Source organism: Dipteris shenzhenensis, chromosome 11 (genome assembly GCF_047967505.1).
Source record: "Dipteris shenzhenensis isolate YYH24624 ecotype China chromosome 11, Dip_SZ_1.0, whole genome shotgun sequence".
NCBI classification, from domain to species: Eukaryota; Viridiplantae; Streptophyta; class Polypodiopsida; order Gleicheniales; family Dipteridaceae; genus Dipteris; species Dipteris shenzhenensis.
In genome coordinates, this window is record NC_141606.1 from 9,550,027 (window position 1) to 9,570,123 (window position 20,097).

The window sequence follows — 20,097 nt, forward strand, 5'->3', positions numbered from 1 at the left end:
GGACCATGTATTGGTGGGACTCTAAGCCTCTCTTTTGTATTGTGTCCTTCTGTGGTTGGACAGAAATATCTTTGGCAATAAGAGGTGGAGTGGAGGGAGAGCTAGGGGATTTGCCACGTGTTGTTATGGTGCCCTTTCCATCTTGACACGCCATAGTAGAGTCACTTGGGCATCACTATGTAGGAGCAAGGCAGAAGAGAGAAGCCATCTACTAACATGAGTGAGGACTCAGAGGCGGCAAGTCATGACTGTAGACAGCAAGCAGATATGAGTTGGGAACTTTGGCAATCGGACTGACCAGAGATGTGAGAATAGATTGGTGTCACGGTGACTAGTCTTCACGGCTAACGAGTGATGGAGTGGAGTGGAGAGTGTGCATAGCAAAGAACAATCATGCAGATTGGAATAGTCGAGCTAAAGGATTGGCTACACACTGGTAGAGTGGATGGCAATGCAGAAGAGCATGGTTGGCAACGCAACAGACAGAGCACAGTGATTGACCTCTTTTACTGTTTTATCAACAGTAGAAGGGGAAGCATAGTCTGGATGAGGGGTTGCGAGGCAGGCACGTGTCGGTCCACATGGATGCACATTGTCTGTTAGACAGCCACAAGGCAAGTTGCTGACATGCGATGCCACGGCAGTGAGTGGTTTAAATGAAATATTTTTTTTTCAAAATTTTGTGCTTAGTTTATATATTCACACACACACACATAACATTTTTAAAACCTTTTAACAATCCTTTGTCAAATGCTTTTCATTTAATTTTTATTTCTTTTTGAAGGAGAGAGAGAGAGAGACTTTATATTATGTATACAATATTTACATTTCATGTTTAATTTATATATATATATACACATATATAAGTTGCCTTTTAAATTAATCCTTTTTTAAATGCTTTTCATTTAATTTTTATCGCTTTTTGGAGGCATGAGAGAGAGAGAGAGAGAGAGAGAGAGAGAGAGAGAGAGAATATTATATATATGATATTTATTTATATTTATACATTTCATGTTTAGAGAGAGAGAGAGAGAGAGAGAGAGAGTAAACATACGTGCACACAAACACACACACACACACACATGTGGGTAACAAGGCAATAGGGTGGGTTTATGCTTTATTTTCAAATATGTGGCACATTGTGAGGGCTCTAGAAGATAGGCTCAAATGACTCCACATGTAACAAGAGAGGCTAAGACACAAGCTTGACAACCATGTGTGTGGAGTGGGCATGCGGTGAGTTATTACCATGAAATGACACACGTGGCCTTTGTGCAACAAGCTACCACCTTCAAGCCTCTAGCCATACCCGCACACGTGCGTGTGCACACACACATATGTACATTTATACATACATACAAATGTACATACATATGTATATACTTACGTGTGTATATATGTATGTTTATATAGATAGAGACATGGTGCAAAATCGATGGAATTGACACACTTATGTGCATGGGTGCAGATATTCTAGCCATGTGCATTCAAAGGTGCACATACATCACATGAACATATACAGACACTTTATAGGGACACAAGCACACATGTACATGAGTACACAATCATATTGGATTGCACATGGACATATAGATGCATACATCCAGTTGCATTGGCCTACACATAGACACACATGCAATCATCCACAATGCACAAAAAAACCCACACACTCCCAAGCAAACATACAAACATTATCATCATACACACACCTCTTCTTTAAAAACAAGCTTCTACAAAATTGCATTTCTTCAATTTTAGGACTTGACTTTAATTAATGTCATTCTAATGTTCAAATAAAAATTCTTCATGTGTGTGTGTGTGCGTGTGTGTGTGTGTGAAATAAATAATATATATTTTATTTATACCTTCAAATGAAAAATCAATATAAAATAATTAATGTGATGATTGATTATAGTCGGTCAATTTAATTCAATTAATTTAGATCATATTATTAATAAAGGCACTCCTAGGGATTCATTTGGATTTGATTAGAAAATTTAATAAAAAGCTTACAAATGTTGAGATTTGTATGTGTGTGTGTGTGTGTGAGAGAGAGAGAGAGAGAGAATGGAGATACAATTTGAAAATTTCTTAAAGTTCCTTAAATTTAATCCCTCGAAATTAAAGGCAACTTATGGTCTCAACTTTGAGACCCAGCGAAGCGGGTCTATAACCTGTCGTAGACGGGTCATGCTACTCGTCTTTATAGAGAAGGTCAATCTACAACATCCTGATGTATATTGAAGCTTTTTCCTTATAGAGTAGTTCAATTTCTCGAGGTATATTGAAGTTACAACATACGAATGTAGATTGAAGCTTTTTCTTTACAAGAGTAGTTCAATTTCTCAAGGGATATTGAAGCTTCGTCATGACAGGGAAGTTCAATGTACAAGAAAAGTGTGGAGCTAATTCCTTGTGAAGGGATTAGAAAAGAGGTAGATGGATTAGATAAGAGGTAGATAAAAGAAGTAAGAACGGCGTGAAGCTTTAATTGGAAGAAGCTGATCAAGATTTGCTGCAGTAGATTTGGTTGGCCAAATGCAACTCCTCACCACCTCGTGCTTGGTGCTTGTAGTCGCCATAGCTTCCTGGCGATGGCGATGCTTCACCCAGCTCTCTCCCATCGATCCCCTCCCCACCCTCCTCCCTCCCCCCCCTCCCCGCACTGGCGTCTTCTCCCCCAACTCCCACCTCCACCTTATCCAGAAACTCGGCGTTGGCCTCCTCCCCCGTCCTGAAGACCTCGCTCTCGATGCCTCTGGTGCTCATCTCTACGCTGCCTGCGAGGATGGCTGGGTCAAGCGCATCCAGCTCCCCCATGGACGCGTCGAGAATTGGACCAAAGTCGATGGGCGCCCCCTTGGACTCGCTGCTGGCTTGCACGGCGAGATTTTGGCCTGCGAACCCTCCCTTGTACGTATTTGGGCTCTCACGGTGGATGCAAGTTTGGATCTATTCAACGCTTGCCTTATCTATCGATGGCTAAAAAGATATCTTGCTTTGTGTTTTTGTGCAGGGATTGCTCAACCTGACTCGAGGAAAAGTCACAGTGTTGTCCGACAGCGCCTGCGGTATCAAGTTCAAGTAAAACCCCACCGGTTGCTCGTCTTCCACCGACAGAATTTGGGATGCGTTTTCACACCTTAAAGGATTCTTCGCAGGTTTGCCGATGGGCTAGCGGTGGTCGAGGATGGCTCGATTTACTTCACAGACGCTAGCACGAAATTTGGATACGGGGAATCCGATTTGGATGTGCTGGAGGGTCGTCCCAATGGTCGTCTCCTAAAGTACGAGCCAGAAACCGGCATTACGAGCATAGTGGCGACGGGCCTATACTTTCCGAATGGAGTTGCGGTATCGACGGATCAGCGTTTTGTGGTGTTTTGCGAAACCGCCAAGTAAGGACTGCAGAAACCATGACCAAAATTGAAAGCTTTCAGAACTGATTTGCATTACTAAATCTTTGCCATGATTGTGCATACAAAAATTTCAGGGTACGTTGCCAGAGATATTGGTTGAAGGGCGAGAGGAAAGGGGAGGCAGAAATTTTCATCGACAATCTGCCAGGGTTCCCGGATAACATACATGCCAGCGAGCGCGGAACCTTTTGGATAGGGCTAGTGTCGGTAAGCACCGACATACTAAGAAATCCGTTTGCTTGACCAGTTCTTGGATGCATTGCTGATTCTTCTTATACAAAACTCATCAAGACATTGCGTCTGCGAGAGAGAAACTATGTGACGGACTAAGCTGCTTCTTTTGTGATTAACCTAATCTGTCTGTTCTGCCCATCAAATTTGGATCTGATTCCTTAATTGCAGAATCAAATCTGTCTTACCAAAATCCCCACAAATCTGCAATAGCGATGGATAAAATTAAGTCTCGCAACCAACGCAGGGCTGAGTTCTTCTCACCGCTTGCTCGGAATCAAATCTGTAAGATTCCGCAACGCTGACAGTGTAACTGTCATGACATGCTCCATTGCTCCCTCAAGGCTCTAGCCTCCAGTGCTGTTGCCCAAACCGATCAGTTCCATAAATTGTTAAACATATCGTAAGCGTTGGTAGGGTCCTGCCCTGACAGTAAAGATGAAGGTCGCGGCCATCTCGAGATCCTGACGTGATCTCTCAACCATTCTATGGTCGTTCAACGCTAATCTGATTTTGCGACTTGTTCCCGAAGCAGTTTGTTCAGAAACAACCTGAAAACCCTTGCGATTTGCTCCCTAATCAGTTTGTTTCAGAAACAACTGGAAAACCCGGCTTACTAGTCTTCTTATCTAGCTTGGTCTGCGTCGATAATCGCAGATGTACTCATTTGAAAACCGTCGTCGCAATCTGTACTTGCTCACATCAAATTGATCTTCCAACAATCTCAACAAACCAGTTATCTGCGAGTTCGATTGCACGGGATTGTGATTGTTTCCGATGCGTGCTGAGACTGAATCTACACCTGGTCGAAAGATTTTCTCGATTGCAAGTTTCAAAAGCTAATGGATCTATCTATGTGAGTGCGCAGGGAAGGAGTGCGTGGATGGAGAGGATGCTAAGCTTTTCTTTTATGAAGCATTTATACGCAACACCGCAAGGAATCAAGGCTCTGGATGTAGCTCAGAGGATGGCAAAGGTGTTGGAGGTGGATGGTGAAGGCCAACCTCTTCGTTTGTTGGAAGACCCAAATGGAGCAGCAATCGGTTTTGTCACTTCAGCTCTCGAGGTTGGAGACTCCCTCTATTTAGGTGGTCTTGCCTCAAATTACATTGGGAAGCTCAAGTTGTATTGAGGTCTCTATCACATTGGAAATCTTAAGGCCTCGCATAACGTCTTTCCATTGGGAAGAAGTAGCTTCTTCAGGTTTATAGTTTTATTGAGGTTGCTCGTAAAGTCTTTCTAATGTTCTACATTTGATGTGGACTTGTTTAGAAGTTTCTCACTTCACTAAGATAATACCTTCACTAATATTGCACATCAAGGTTTTCTCTATTCAAATGGTCTAGTTAGTGGAACTATCCTTAGAGTGTCCCACTAAGATAACATGGTTCACTAACATTACAAATGGAGGTTTCTCTATTCATATGATCTTGTTATCATTTTCCTACGAGGAGTGGTGATGGAAACATTTTTGAGTTTTGATAAGGTCTTTCAACTTTCAGTCCCACTTGGCTATTTGTTGTGAGCTGCGTTTTATGTTGTAGTGCATCCTCTTGATGCTTTGTATCCAACTTTTGAGTGTAGCCTTGTTTACAACTCAAGTCTCTTTAGAGAAGGGTAGTACTTGGATGACCCTTTATTTCAAATGACAATGAAAAAGTCGAGTTGGATTAGTGTAATCCATAATACTATACTTCCTCTCAATACCCTAATGGGCAATATCAAATTGCTAATTCTCAATGATAGCCCACCTTTTATTGAGTTGGATGGTTTAAGTTTTACTATGGAGTTTACAACCGTCCTTTCTAAAAAATTTAGACCACAATGTCTAGTTTGGTGGAAAAGAGAGGATCTGTAAGACCAATCTATCACATTTGGTGTTCTCGACTTTTTTTTATCACTACCTATTCTGTAATAAGAAATATAAAGTTTCAAATATGAATGAAATTTAATTATAATGTTAATCAACCTCCATGATTAATATCTCTGTCTTACAAACTAACTTAGATTGATAGTTTGATAGTGAACATAATAGTACATTGTTACGTGAATCCTACCCAATCATCATGCCTACGATACAATTCGTAATGGCCTCTTACAAACACGAAACATTTGTATACAATAAATAATGTTGGCAAGACCAACTCGCGTTGTGCTTGGGAGTTGATGAGAACAATATTGCTATCAAGATTCTTATGTAAACAATGACCTTCAATAAGGTTAGCTCATTTTATGGCCGTGTAAGAAATTCACAATTTCTATTCTTTTTTCTTTCATCCAAAATATGAAAAAATAATAAAGTACTCAATAAAATATATGCAATAGTTGTAAACATGTCAGTGAATGAAGGAATAATGGTATTCTTCTATATTCGACACGCATAATCCATGAAAATTTGCATTCAACGATCCTATAAGTCAGTTCTTTTCCTGATAGATTTTGCAGTCTTCAGGGCAATTCGTTTAGCTTCTCTGTCAAAACTACATAACTAATCTTGTCATATCCTTGCTGTTCAAACTTTCCAAAGCTTCCTGTCATCGTCAACACTTCATTTTATCAAAAGGTGATGAGATTGTGAAGCAATGGGACAACATTGCTAAAAAAATGGCAACGTGGAACCACAAACACTACAGAGCAGTCCAACAAGAGACGACATCACCATCTTCATATGATTTAGTGGATCAATATGCACCTCTTCCAAAACAATAGCACGTCAAAGAGAGAACATGAGGAGAGAAGGCTTACAGCATATCGACTTATGGTGTGATAAAAGTATTTACCCAAAATGTCTAGTCAAAAACTCTACTCCTCCATTTTCTAATTTGACAACGATGGTGAAGTGAGTGAGTGATGGGAATAAAGGTATGCATGGATGTATCATAACTCAATCTACAGTTGCGCAAATGTGTATATGTTTATACGAGTAAGAGGCGGCCATGAAAATGCAGCAGATGATAGATTGAAAGGCAGCTACAAAACAAAATTACATACAAAGATGAAGGAGAACTCCATTGGGAGATAGGCTTAGAAATAGAAACATTCACAACATTGCAAAATTAAAAGCGGGCCGTGGAGGGTGCAAGCAGAGAGTTTAGGAAGCAAGGTAAACTTTTCTTTGCTTTTTCTATTTTGGATTCACCATAAAGAAAATGTTCAATATTGTTGTATTAATGGCAATTAAAAAAAATTCTTATGTGTATGCTTGTTGTAGAAAACTTTTGGAGAATGTTATCCAAATGCCTTTCCAAAAACAAATGAAAGGTTTTTTGTCAACTACTATTCCGAAAAGCATGCTAAAGGAAAAAAACATAAAACCATGAAACACAATGTTGTGCAAGAATGCATAGATAGCAAGAAGGTTGATGTGAACTTAATCCAAGAGGCTCTTGATGAGAGTGAGTTAGCAAGAAAGGTTACTCCTCTCTTTGGGTCATTGTTTGCTTGGGGGATTTTTTGTATATAGGTATCTTGCATGTCCCATAACTTATGCATTGCTCAACGGAATTCGGCAAACTTTGTCTTCAAGTTGTAGTACACATTCCAAAATTGAACATGAGACCAAAAATTTATGGATTAAGGAATTGGAACGAGACCGTTAAATCATTACAAGTGCTATGTTGCATGTGAAGCATGCATCCTAGAGACTATATCCTATAGCAATTTATTGAAAACATCAAAATTTTATTCTATACATACATGCAACCAAGTAATCATTCCAAACTACACTACATGAGTTTCTCCTCAACCTAAGGACACACCTAAATGAAAACATTAGGCATGCATTAATGGGCCTCCAATGTTGTGCTGAAGTGATGCACACCCATTTGAGGGCAGGCTCCATAACTTTTGTTTGATTTGTTGAAACCAAAACGGATTTAAAATTTGAAACCCAAGCTAATGGGACTTCTGCATGGTGGTCTTAAAACACTTATAGTTGTTGATATTGGTATCTTGATTCACCCTAAAATGGAAGAAGTTGAAAATGTGCAATTTGTGTATGTGCAAATATCTTTTAATAAATCCAACACTATTTAAAATTTTGAATTGTTTCCTTTTCCATGCACTTACTTGCTATATGGCTTAAGCATGCCAAAGGTCATTGCATTTCATAATACTTGGCGGCTGAAATTTTGCTACTTCCACAAATTTCAAATTTTCACACCTCCCACCAACCGAATCATGGAATATTAAGTACTTACAACTTGTCCATGCCCTACAAACGTCCTGCAACCCACACGCACCTCGACGTGACCTTGCGCAGACTTTGGTTTGGCATTGTATTCTTTTGGGTAAGTTGTCTTCTATTCTTTGCTTGCCTCACAAGCTAGCTTCTTTGGGTCTCTAGTCTGGACAGATTGTGACCATGGTGTTAATGGCAACAACATGGAGCTCACCATGGCTTGCAAGAGAAGTAGACAGAGGTTGCATGACAAGAAAGCTGAAAAGCTTGGTCAAGGCACAAGGAATAGATTGCGGGTCGAGGAAAGGGTCATTGTTTGCTTGGGTGTAGCCATTTTTTGTGAGGTTCAGGGAATATTTGTATATAGGTATCTTGCATGACCCATAACTTATGCATTGCTTAATGAAATTTGGCAAACTTTGTCTTCAAGTTGTAGTACACATTCCAAACATGAATATGAGACAAAAAATTATGGAATAAGGATTTAAAACGAGACTATTAAAACATTACAAATGCTATGTTGAATGTGAAGCATGCATCCTAGAGACTATATCCTATAGCAATTTATTCAAAAACATCAAATTTTTATTCTGTACATACATGCAATCAAGTAATCATTCCAAAGTACACTACGTGAGCTTCTCCTTAATCCAAGGACACACCTAAATGAGAACATTAGGCATGGATTAATGGGCCTCCAATGTTGTGTAAAGTGATGCACACCCATTTGAGGGCACGTTCCATAACTTTTTTTTGATTTGTTGAAAACCAAAATGGATTGAAAATTTGGAATCCAAATTAGTGGAACTACTCCATGGTGGTCTTAAAACAATGATAGTCGTTGGTATTGGTATCTAGATTCACTCTAAAATGGAAGTCCTTCAGAGTGCCCACTACAATGCCTTTATGAATGGAAGACACTTGGGTACAAGACCAAATTTGGATGTTGAAAATGTGCAATTTGTGCATATGCAAAGATCTTTTAATAAATCCAAAACTATTTACGATTTTGAATTGTTTCTTTTTCCATGCGCTTGCTTGCTATATGGCTTGTAAGCATGCCAAATGTCATTGCATTTCATAATACATGGCAATAAACCTAATAGCGTGCCAATAGGCCTATTTGTGTTTTGAAGCATGTTAGGCCATATTGCCCCCACCCTGCAAATGCCCTGCAACCCGCACGCACCTCAACGTGACCTTGCGCAAACTTTGATTTGGCATTGTCTTCTTTTGGGTGAGTTTTCTCTTCTTTGCTTGCCTCACCACCTAGCTTCTCTGGGTCTATTCTAGGCTGATTGTGTCCATGGCATCAATAGCAACATGCAGCTTGCCATGGCTTGCAAGAGATGTAGACAGAGTCTATGAGACAAGAAAGCTAAAAAGCCTGGTCAAGGCACAAGGAACAGGTTGTGGGTCTAGGAAAGCGATGGCACGGTATTGAAATGGCAACGGAAGACACTTTTGTAACATTTGCGAAGCAAGAAACAGCGAGAAGAAAGAAGACTCCTTGTAGAGAAGCAGTAGGAAGCGGTTGCTGATGAACACATTTGAACATTGCGATCAAAGCGAAGAACACGAGTTGTGGTATCATGATTGGTGGGAGCATTCAAGGCAGCAACATCAGGCCATTTAGGTGAATACCAGTCTCGAGTCTTCACAAGCTTTAGCCTGCACCCCAAAGTTCATAGAGTAACAACCCTACCAACACCTTGGGAGATGTACGCCCAAGAGGCGATGCTCTCTAACCTAAGAAATGGCCTACAGAAAGTGAAAGGGGTACACAAGCTGCAAAGAGGGCAACATTAGCTATGTTGGTATCCCCTGAAACAAAGGAGAAATGGCGTAGGCACACAATGTCAAAGATGTTGTCAATTAGAAGGACCAATATGGCTGGGTTGAACATAGAGCAGAAGCAATGCACGATCATCCCGATCCAAGAAGTCTATGGGCTTCAATAGAACGCAAGAAAGGGAGAGACAGCCTAAATGCGGAAGTCATTGCTATGGTGATGACGTTTTGGCATGAAAATACAAGAGTTTCTCCAAATAGAAAGGACATCTGTAAAAAGCGGACGGGACGCAAGGTGTTTGAGAAGCACATCATACATGTGTTGGAGGTGTTTGAGGAGCACATCATACACATGCTTGATATAATGTAGATCAATGGAGCCTAAACCATCCCGGTGATTGTTTGTGATTGAGCTTAGGGATAGTTTATTTGTTTCATTTCTTAAACCAAGCTTGGACTAAATGTGATATTGTCCTTAACCACCAGCCCGGTGGTTGGAACATCATGTAACCATAGGCTGGTTCAGCTCAATCACATCAGTTATGTGATTGTCCTGAACCAGCGTGGTTGGACAGATATCAATTGTTGACTAGCCCGGTGGCACAACTGAGCAAAAATTAACAGCAATCATATTTCATAACAAAAGAGCAACATATTGTTATTTCACTAAACCAGCCCGGTGGTTGAAACATCATGCAACTATGGCTGCTTCAGCTCAATCATCACTTATGTGATTGTCCTGAACTAGCATGGTTAAGCAGAAATTAATAGCTATATATTTTGCATCAAAAAAGCAATATATTATTATTTTACTAAACCAGCCCCATGGTTGGAACATCATGCAACCGTGGTTGCTTTAACTCAATCACCATTTATGTGATTGTCCTGAATCAACGTGGTTGAACAGACATCAGTTGTTGATGGTCTCGATGGTTGAAATTAATGTGTTTCTTAGTACTTGAATTAGTTAAATTTAATTTCCTACTATTTGGGTCATATACCACTTAATTTCTTGACCGGGATGGACTTAATCTAATTGTCCTAAACCAATCTGGTGTTGGTTCAAGACAAACATCAGTTACTGATTGAAATTGTGAAATTCAAAAATGAAAAGCAATATATTGTTATTTTCTAATTGTCAAATGTCATTTTAATTCAGAAATGAAAAGCAATATACTTGTTATTGTCTAATATGTGAAGTTGGAGAGGATCTCCTTTCTTCTCTGAGTCTCCTTCAAGTTGAGATGGCATTTTCAGCCTCCGCCTTGTTTCTTTATTAGCTCATTTTGAGCTACTTTTTTTCCTCATGCATTGCATGATGTACTCCCGCATTTGAGCTGTGAGGAGTTCATCCAACATTGTTCTCACATAGAACATGAGCATTCCATAGTCTTTTGTGTATGCCATAGATTTGCAGTAGGTGGGTCGCTGTACAGAGTTTCGGGGCTAGATTTCATAATGGGCTCTTAGTTGTGTCTGTACTACACTTAATAGGAAGAGAGTTCATTGAGCCCGGCCTTCTCATTCTTCTTTCATACAACCTGACATGTCCACCCTTCATCGTTTGACTGTTTAATCAAAATATTTCATCTCACATTAGTTAGTTGATCGAAATCTTCTATCTCACATTATGGTCCTTGGCCTATCAAAGGACACTCTAGTCACATACCTTAGAAAACATCACTTCAGTCACTTTGGAAATATTATAATATTATACATATATACATAATATACATATATTATTATATGTGTGTGTGTGTGTGTGTGTGTGTGTGTATATATATAAACAACTGCACTTACATTGAGAAATATGAAATCCCATAACTAATCCACAATTCCTAAATGAATGAATTGTATGCCATTCATCTTGTCTTGTAACAATAATAATAAAACCAAATCACCATGCTAGTGGTAATTGTATTCCTAGTGCAACCAACCACCATGCTGGCAACCAACCATCGGGCTGGTGGCAGTTAAGTTAATATCCTCGTAATAATAGAACTTTGGAGAAAATTAATACTTCAATAGATTACACACAGATTACATAGATTACAAATCAAAGACTCCTTTCGTTCATATCAATCCCAAAGACTCCTTTCCTTCAGGGGGGCTGGTTCCACATTGCTTTGAGCAGGTTGCTTTTTTTAGCTCCTTGATTGTTGCAGGCTTGGCCCTTCTTTCTCCTTTCCCGAAGGGGGCTAGTTCCTCCCTTCAGGGGCTCGGCCCCTCCCTTCATGTCGCTTCCTCTTTCCTTGTTTTGATCTTCCTGGTTGTAGGCTTGACCCTTCTTGCTCCTTTCCTAAAGGGAGCTGTTTCCTCCTTTCAAGCTCCTTTTCCTCACAGTCAAAAGGCACGGGCTATCTTTTGCAATTTTAGCCCAAATGGCAAATTGAGCTGCAACATCTACTTTATTCATCGTAGATAGCTGTAGCACGCAGGCACATTTCATCTGTCCATGACCTGGGCAATGCCAAATGACATTCTCTACATACTGATCTTGTATGCACAAACACCCCAAAAGTAAAAATGTGCATAGGGTCGTAGCATGCGAGCCATCGGATCATGCAGTCATCTATGATGTGGGTATGGTAGACCACGCATTTCGGACCCTGCTACATAGCAGGATAGGCATCGGATCTAACTATTGAGGTTGTCAATACCACAATCTTGCTCTGTACATGATGAAGTTACTTCTTGATACCTTCCTCCCTCATCCTAAGGCTGCAAATGCTCTCCTTCATCTCCTCCACTCTTTGCTCACTCCGTGCAATAGCTTCATTCCCTCAACATCTCTTGAAGTTGCTTAAATTGCTTTAAAACATCAACATGGGGCATTTCCAAGACTTCCACTCTATTTTGGAAATCTCTCACGAGGACAAACTGCTTTTCAAAACTTGCAAAAGCCATTGCAAGCTCGTGCACAACCCTATCGTAATCTTGTTGCAAGGTCTTATAGAGCTGACTCTTTTAACTTCCAACAGTGTTTCAAAAAAACAACCTCACTAGGCCCCCACTATGGCTACTGCAACTTGCTCCACCGTGGTTGCTCTCTGCATATTTCTCGGCCTGGAAAGCTACCTCGTTGTCTTCTCCACCCCGGCCACTCTCTGTCCCATCCTTCCTGGCCTTGAAGCTCTCTCGTAGATCCTACATCACTGCTCTAGTTTTTGCATTCTCCCTTTTGAGCTCCTCCATCATCTAGTCTTTTTCAATGTTCAATGTCTTTGCCTGTTGCAGAGCCATTTGTAAATACCCTCCTTTCCGGCTGTCTGATCTTCAAGCTCCTTTTGTATCATTGCTAGCTCCTTGTCCGCAATGTCCCCATCAATTCTAACTTCTTCAAGCCTATCTCGGAGCTCCTTGATGCACTTCTCTGCTTCTTCTCTTCTATGCTTTTCCATGTCAACCATTTTTGGAATGGCCTCAGCTTGCTTTGTGCCCGAAAGGCCCTTTCTTCTACCTCCTCTACCTTGGTTTCTGCACCCTCCCTAAGAATTTTCTCAAGTTGCACTACCTTTGCTACATCGGTGGATTTCTCTTGTAGAAAAGTCACCTTCTGAGACATCTTCTTATCGTATTGCTCAAAATCCCTTTGAGGTTCGATGTCATCAGGTGCATTGGAACTCCAGCAGACTGAGATGACAATTTGAATTTGCCATCCATGCAATTCTTCAGGTTGTTTATCATGCTCTTGGAGATTGCCCTTGAGAACGATACATCACATCCTTTCAGTTGCTCTATTGCTGCTTGAACTTGCCAAAACTTCACGGTTCCTCTCGTATCAGGAAAGAAGAGCATTGTCTTCTTCAACACATCTTGGAGGTCTGTTGGCAAGCTAGAAAGCTTGACTCCACCATCTTTACTAATCTGAGCATTGGGGTATATATCTAGAATATCTTCTCTCTTGTACTGCTTCTCAAAGAAGTGTGCTTGCAAATTGCCTCTAAGAATGCCTAGCACATTTTCAATCACTTTTAGTGACAGTAATCTTCTGACCTCGACAAACTATTTGTCCCGTTTTCTATTTATTTGCCTCATAAATGAGTGGTTGGTAAAAATTATTGTCCCTTATCTAAGAGTTACTTTTGGTGGGTCACCTGACTTATTACTGGATCCTAAAGGCATCTCCTAGAGTTATGTCTCAATGAAAGTAGAATCAATAGATTTTTTCAGTGAATTTGCCATGTTGTAGGATTTTATGATAGCTTAAGTATTCTTTAGGGTGGAGAGTGCCTTATGTATTTATATATATGTTTACTATATACATACATACATATGTGTGTGTGTGTGTGTGTGTGTGTGTAATTTCATAAATCTTAGATTTCCTCGCCTTGGTAATTGAGTACCTATTAGCTTAATCTAATTAGGCAAAATTGATTGATTGATTGCCATAGTCATGTTTAATCATGACTAGTTAACATATTAGTCATGCAAGCACTTACTATTAGACAAAATAAGCTTGGTCACATTGGAAAATACATCTTATCCAATGATGACATCACATACATCAACAACTTTTACATCAACCTAAACCATAAAATGGCATTGGACAAGGTACATTCAATGACTCATAGAATTGGGCATTTCAATTAATACTTTGCAATGTCAAATCAAATGACAAAGACAAAAAACAAATGTACACTAGAAATAATATCACTTATTGTGATTTCTGTTCTACTTAATTGTGACATGTATAACAACTGGGGAGATGCATTCTAAACCTTCCTTCCCAATGTAGCATATATTGTTCTAATAAAATGTTATGTTGGATGGTGGCATGTTAGTATCTCTCCTTCAATTAGTATGACAAATTTCAACTAGTATGTTAGCATCTCTCATTCAATTAATATGACAAATTTCACAAAGTTCGACGAGTATGCTAGGGTCCTGGGGCACCAGCTCCTTTTAGTAAAAAAAACTATCAAAATCTTGGGTATGAGATGACTTTAACAATATGCCATGAGTAGAAATTAGTTAAATTAACATGGTTGTGTTCTACACCAAAAGAGCTTCAAGTATGTCTTTACACCTTGAAATTTAAGTAACACATGAAAAAGTTACATTAATTTAAAAGGAGATGGGTTTTCATATTTTAGTGTATTTTTTGTTTCCCCCCCTCATTGGTATACTACATAGGTATATATAAACGTAAGTAAAGGAAAAGTAAGTTTAAAATTCAAAGAGGCTTAAATCCAATGGTCATAGGAAAATAAGTTTTTTTAAACAAGTACTACATAGGTCCAAAAAACATAAGTAAAGGAAAAGTAAGTTTTAAATTCCATGGTCTTATGAAAACAAGTACTTTTAAAATAAAGACAATTGACACATGGCTTCTTTCACATATATTCTAATACATTAAAAATCTAAAGGTTAAATCCATTAGAAATGATTGTACAAAATATAATGGAAAGTATAACTATAGATTTTGAGCTTGAAAAAAAATAATATAAATTACTATACATTAGTAAAAAGAATGAACTAATATTCTTGTTGTGATGTCTCATCTCCTCAACCTCTCTTTCACTAAAAATCAATTAAACTCCACTTAATATACAAGAAAGAACTCAAAATAAGAGCTTTATGGCATGAAGAATGAGTAACAACAAGGTAAAGAGTGTGAAAGACAAGTAAGGAGCCTATCACGAGGAGAACCATAGTACAAATGATGAGAATTTGCTACACCAGTCCTTGAACTCAAGTTTTCATTTTGAAGATCTAAAATGACCCTTTATAAGCTAAATATGGCCTCAAAGCTTTTGCCAGTGGTTGTTTATCAATCCTCGATTCTTGCTACAAATTTAGGATCTAGTGTAGATAGCGTTGCACCACCAAATTACATGATATAGAAGATCCCTCATATGATCTACATTTCTTATGCTGGGATCAGAGAAATCTAATGGTGAGATTCATAGTTAGGTTGCCTCTAAGTTAGGAACTTTCTGCCATCCCCAGATTTTTAGAGATAAAACCTAAAAAGGGGAAGCCCTGAACCTTAGTCAAATAAGGAAGTCCAAAATGAACCCACACATGGGTGAGTAAAAACTAGGTTGCTTGAGGGCTAAACATGTTTTGTAAGTGGAAATGAAGATGGCCATTTTGGAAAACGTCAACCACAACCATAATACAATCATGTCGCCTCTATGTCAAAGGAAGTCCTGAAATGACGTTCATGCGTGGGCTCTCAAGCAGCCAAGTTTTTCTTCAAGTCATCCCTAAAGTAGCCATGATGCCTCTGAGCTAGGGAACGCCTAGGAATCCCAAAATGAACTGAAACATTAGTGAAGAAAAACTTGGCTACTTGAAGGCCTAAACATGATTTGCCATTAGCAATGAAGCTAGCCATTTTGGAAAACCTATCAACCATAAACATTATACAATCATGTTGCCTATGAGTTGAGGGGAGGCCTAAAGTGATATCCATGCTTATGGACTTGCAAGGTCTTGAGGGGACTAGAAGAGGCTTAAAAAACCCAATTCACTTCTTCAAAGACTTGACAGCGTTTAATTGGCATGGTTCACAACCAATAATAAATCCATGAACATCATGTTTCTTATGAGACTAATGAAGTACCTATGACGATGTAGGAGAGCCTTATTGACTCCAAAGTGGCCAACTTTCAAGCTGGTATGATGCTCTGTGACAATTGCATTACATAAATCTTGTTTAGCTTTTACAAAAACACATTGCCTAGATGATAAGGAAACCCTTAATGTTCATCAAATTTCCTTTAATTGAGGCATCCTTGTATGCTCCATGGCCGTAACTACTTCTGTCTAAGTGGGCTTGACCTAATTCGTTTTGGTGCCCACGTGATAAGGCCTCCAAGTGAGGCCTTGCGTACATGAGGCTTTGAGTCTTAAATGTAGGTTAGTTATGACATCTTTTATGCAGGATAACATTCTTTTTCAAGGGTTGCCTTTCTTGTGAAGCATGCACTTCAGCCTGTTGTGGCTTAAATGACAAGGAAGGCACGTGGATCATTATGCAATCTCTTATTCAGGGTGAAATGCTTGAATTTTCCTCGGTTTATGCGTCTCAATATTCTCATTGAAGAGCATTAATTTGGGAAGCTATGCAACTATATCCATGGAGACAACATCCATTTATCTATGCAGATTTCAATAATGCACCCCAACATGGGGATATTACATATGGTAATACCCACATGCTAACATTCAAGCATCAACAATGGTCTCAATTAATCTCTCATCTTAGCTTTTTGAATATTTGGAAGGAGTCAAAGCCTATGCTTTTAGAAAATACTTTTTAGCATAATGCCCAGTCTACATACTGGACAAGATTGGACTACTGGTACATGATATATGTGTAGCAATATGATGCCCAAAATGTGGGTGGATTGGTCGTTTCATGAGATGCCACGTGATAGGATATTAGATAAAAGACTTCTTATAGTTAATAATACTTATTTACAGCATGTTGAGTATAGGCAAATGGTTCATAATGCCATTGCACCTCTTGCAAAATGGATATAGACTATGCTTGGAGTGCTTTTGTGCAAGCACTAATTCATAACTATGGGAAGAATTACTTGCACGAATCATGGAAAATAGTTGCTAAACTATCAAAACTTGACAAAAATAAGTCCTGATAGGGATTTAAATTAGCCTAATCTTGCATTCTTGTGTCAAGCTAAGCATTTGTTACATAGTAACGGCCATAGGAAAATTGTGAAATGGGAAAGTAAGGCTAGGCAAAAGGCTCTCTTGGTGGATAAAGACTATTCTTCTAAACTATTGTTCAAATTTACATTCTAAGAGGCTCAGAATATTTGTTGGGTTTTTATATCATATGGTTGTTGTTAGACTTCCTCATAGGTGCACCTTGCTCATGCCTATGTCACTCACTTTGCCCAATAGTTTGGGAATCCAAAGTCTCATTCACAATAGGTTCAGATGGCACAATAGAAGCTTTTACAGCATGCCTCAAATATTATTACTCTTGCCCAAGCTTTGCAACTTGAGGCACCTTTGAAAGAGAGAGAGCTGACAAATGCATTAAAATCATGTGACAAATGGAAGTCTCCAGGTTGGGATGGTCTTAGGGTGGAGTTTTTTCTTGTGTATCGAGATGCCCTTAAGCCTATTTTGTTGCATATGATTAATTATGCCTGGCAGAATAAGTGAATACAAGATGCTTGGAAAACAGGTTTGGTTAGGCCTACTCCTAAAGAAGCATATTTATGAATCATTTACTGATTGGTGACCTATTACACTCATGCTAGTCATTTGTAAGGTGACTGCCAAAATGTTGGTTGAAAGGATTAAAGATTTTTTGCACGATGGTCTACATCCTACCCAGTATGGCTTTATACCTTGTAGACGTATCACTGATAATGGTGCCAATGCCTATGTTGGGATAGAATACGCAAAGTACACTCAACGGGATGCACTTTTGCTACAAGTAGAAATCGCCAAGGCATTTGGTATAGTACAATGGGACTTTATCTCTCAAACCATGCAATCTCTGAGATTTAGCAACAGAATGTAACGAGTTATTTATTGGATGTATAGTGATAGTAAAGCAGCTTGCATCTTGTCTGGGGACATTTTTTATCTGTGGACTTTGCATCGCCCGCTTTGTCCATTGCTCTATGCAATAGTTGCCCATCTGATGCTTTGATATATTCATCATTTTGTGGATATAGATGCCTTGCATTGCTCTATGCAATAGCTACCCATCCAATGCTTCAACATATTGACCATCTTGTGAATATTGATACCTTGCATGGTCTGGAGATACGTGGAAGAGATTGCACAAGTTTATGTAGATGATTTCTTCTTCACTCCAAAGAATATTCAGAGGGATTTTTCGCAAACTCATATGTGCTTAATCAATGTATGGATTGGCTATTGGTTTGTAGATAAACTTTGAAAAATCAAGCTTCTACCTTTGCATGCTAAAGATTGGCACTGTTCTCTATGGATTAGAGAAATTGTGTTGCCCAATAATCTTGGTTATCCCCTGGGATGGACAGTCACTCTCCGCCAGCAAACGGGTTGGGTCCTTGCAAAGCTTAAAAAGAAACTAGAATATTGGAAACAAGCCGCTTGGCCACCACTACATGTTCAACTCTATATTGTGCAATGAATTTTGGTTGCTTATATTTAGTTATTCTTGCCTCATATGATGTTTAACAAGAAAGACATTACATCTTTCATGTCCATTCTTATAGAGACATTTTGGCACTCTCAGCATGGCCATAAGAGCATCAAATTACTCCCTATGAAGCATCTTTGTTTGCCAAAGATGAATGGCAAGTTGAATACTTTGAATATTCATATTCGTATTTTGGCACATACAAGAAAGATGATGCTTTCTGTAGGGTGACCACCAGCCTTGGGCTACTATGATGCATCACTTACTTTTGCAGTTAAATAGTCATGCTTTTGGACACTGGCATCCCACTTAATGGAATTTCATTCTGGGATATATTGATGTAGAGTTAAGGGTTGCCCTTTTTCCTCTAGAATGTTTTCAAATTGGAAAGAAATTCTCTTCTCTCATCTCAAATGGCTTGGTCACAAACCTCTTGAGGGGCATTCCTTGCATGTCAAGAGTATGCACTAATCAGAGGTGTTTGATTTTCCCCTTTCCCTGAACCTAGGTGCTCATATTTTATTTCCTCCAAAGGGTTTGTTTGGTGGGTGATGTGCTTCATGTACATCATACATTATTATCCTTTCCATCAGTAGCCAGACTGTATAGTTTAGGGATGCATTATCGACCCCTTTGGCAATATCTTTCCCAAATGCTTCTTTCTCAAATTCTAACATGTTTCTTACCAGTACTATAGGAGCTTAATCATTGGCTTATGGATTGGGATCTACATTGCCAGGGTTCTGTCACTCAACCATTATGGTTGGATGATATCACAATGGATAGTTTGTATAAGGTTTTGATGCCTCCACCTTGGATTGTAGATTGGGGAAATCAAATTTGGTTGTGGGTGACGCTTGGGATTATTACTTGGCCAACTCCTGGCATGCAGACATACTACACCTGCTATTTGTCACATATGTTTGGCTCCAAGGGAATCCTTGCTCCAACTTTTCTGGCATTGCCTATGATTCGTGACTTTCTGTATTTTCTGCAATAGTATCTCTGACCCAATTTCATATAGCTTGCTTTGGCAAGTTTTTTGGCATGTTCAGGATTTACATATGGAGGCATGAGTTTGATCTTTTATTCACTTGGGTTCAATACTAGGGACTCTGAACTCTATGGAAAGTAAAAAATCATAGTCTTTGGAGATTCTAATTTTCGAAGTTTCACTACTTTTGGATGTCGCCCCTGCAATCTTTTTATGATTTTCTTGGTGTTTGTCAGATAGATTACTCTCCTTACTTGTCTTACAATAAAATCTTTTGATATTGTAATTGCATGTCCCCTCTTTTGGGATAACTTCTTGTAATATAAAGATACAGGGATTTCACCCAAAAACTGTGTGTGTGTGT

General features: G+C 39.2%; 1 protein-coding gene across 1 annotated transcript; it reads left to right on the top strand.

The window, feature by feature from the left end:
- Positions 1–2,311: 2,311 nt before the first annotated feature.
- On the top strand, positions 2,312–5,294 carry LOC147896596 (protein STRICTOSIDINE SYNTHASE-LIKE 5-like). Its single transcript, XM_087382043.1, has 5 exons — positions 2,312–2,913; positions 3,017–3,084; positions 3,162–3,398; positions 3,494–3,626; positions 4,519–5,294. Exons 1-5 carry the CDS (start codon positions 2,539–2,541, stop codon positions 4,780–4,782), a joined length of 1,077 nt encoding a protein of 358 aa, XP_087238169.1. The 5' UTR covers positions 2,312–2,538; the 3' UTR covers positions 4,783–5,294.
- The last annotated feature ends 14,803 nt before the right edge of the window (positions 5,295–20,097 follow it).

Excerpts from the sequence above, each read along its gene's own strand:
- LOC147896596 (XM_087382043.1), top strand. The coding sequence starts at position 2,539 with ATGCAACTCCTCACCACCTCGTGCTTGGTGCTTGTAGTCGCCATAGCT. Across the intron at positions 3,085-3,161 it reads GCCTGCGGTATCAAGTTCAA|GTTTGCCGATGGGCTAGCGG; the intron begins GTAAAACCCCAC and ends GATTCTTCGCAG. Across the intron at positions 3,627-4,518 it reads TTTGGATAGGGCTAGTGTCG|GGAAGGAGTGCGTGGATGGA; the intron begins GTAAGCACCGAC and ends GTGAGTGCGCAG.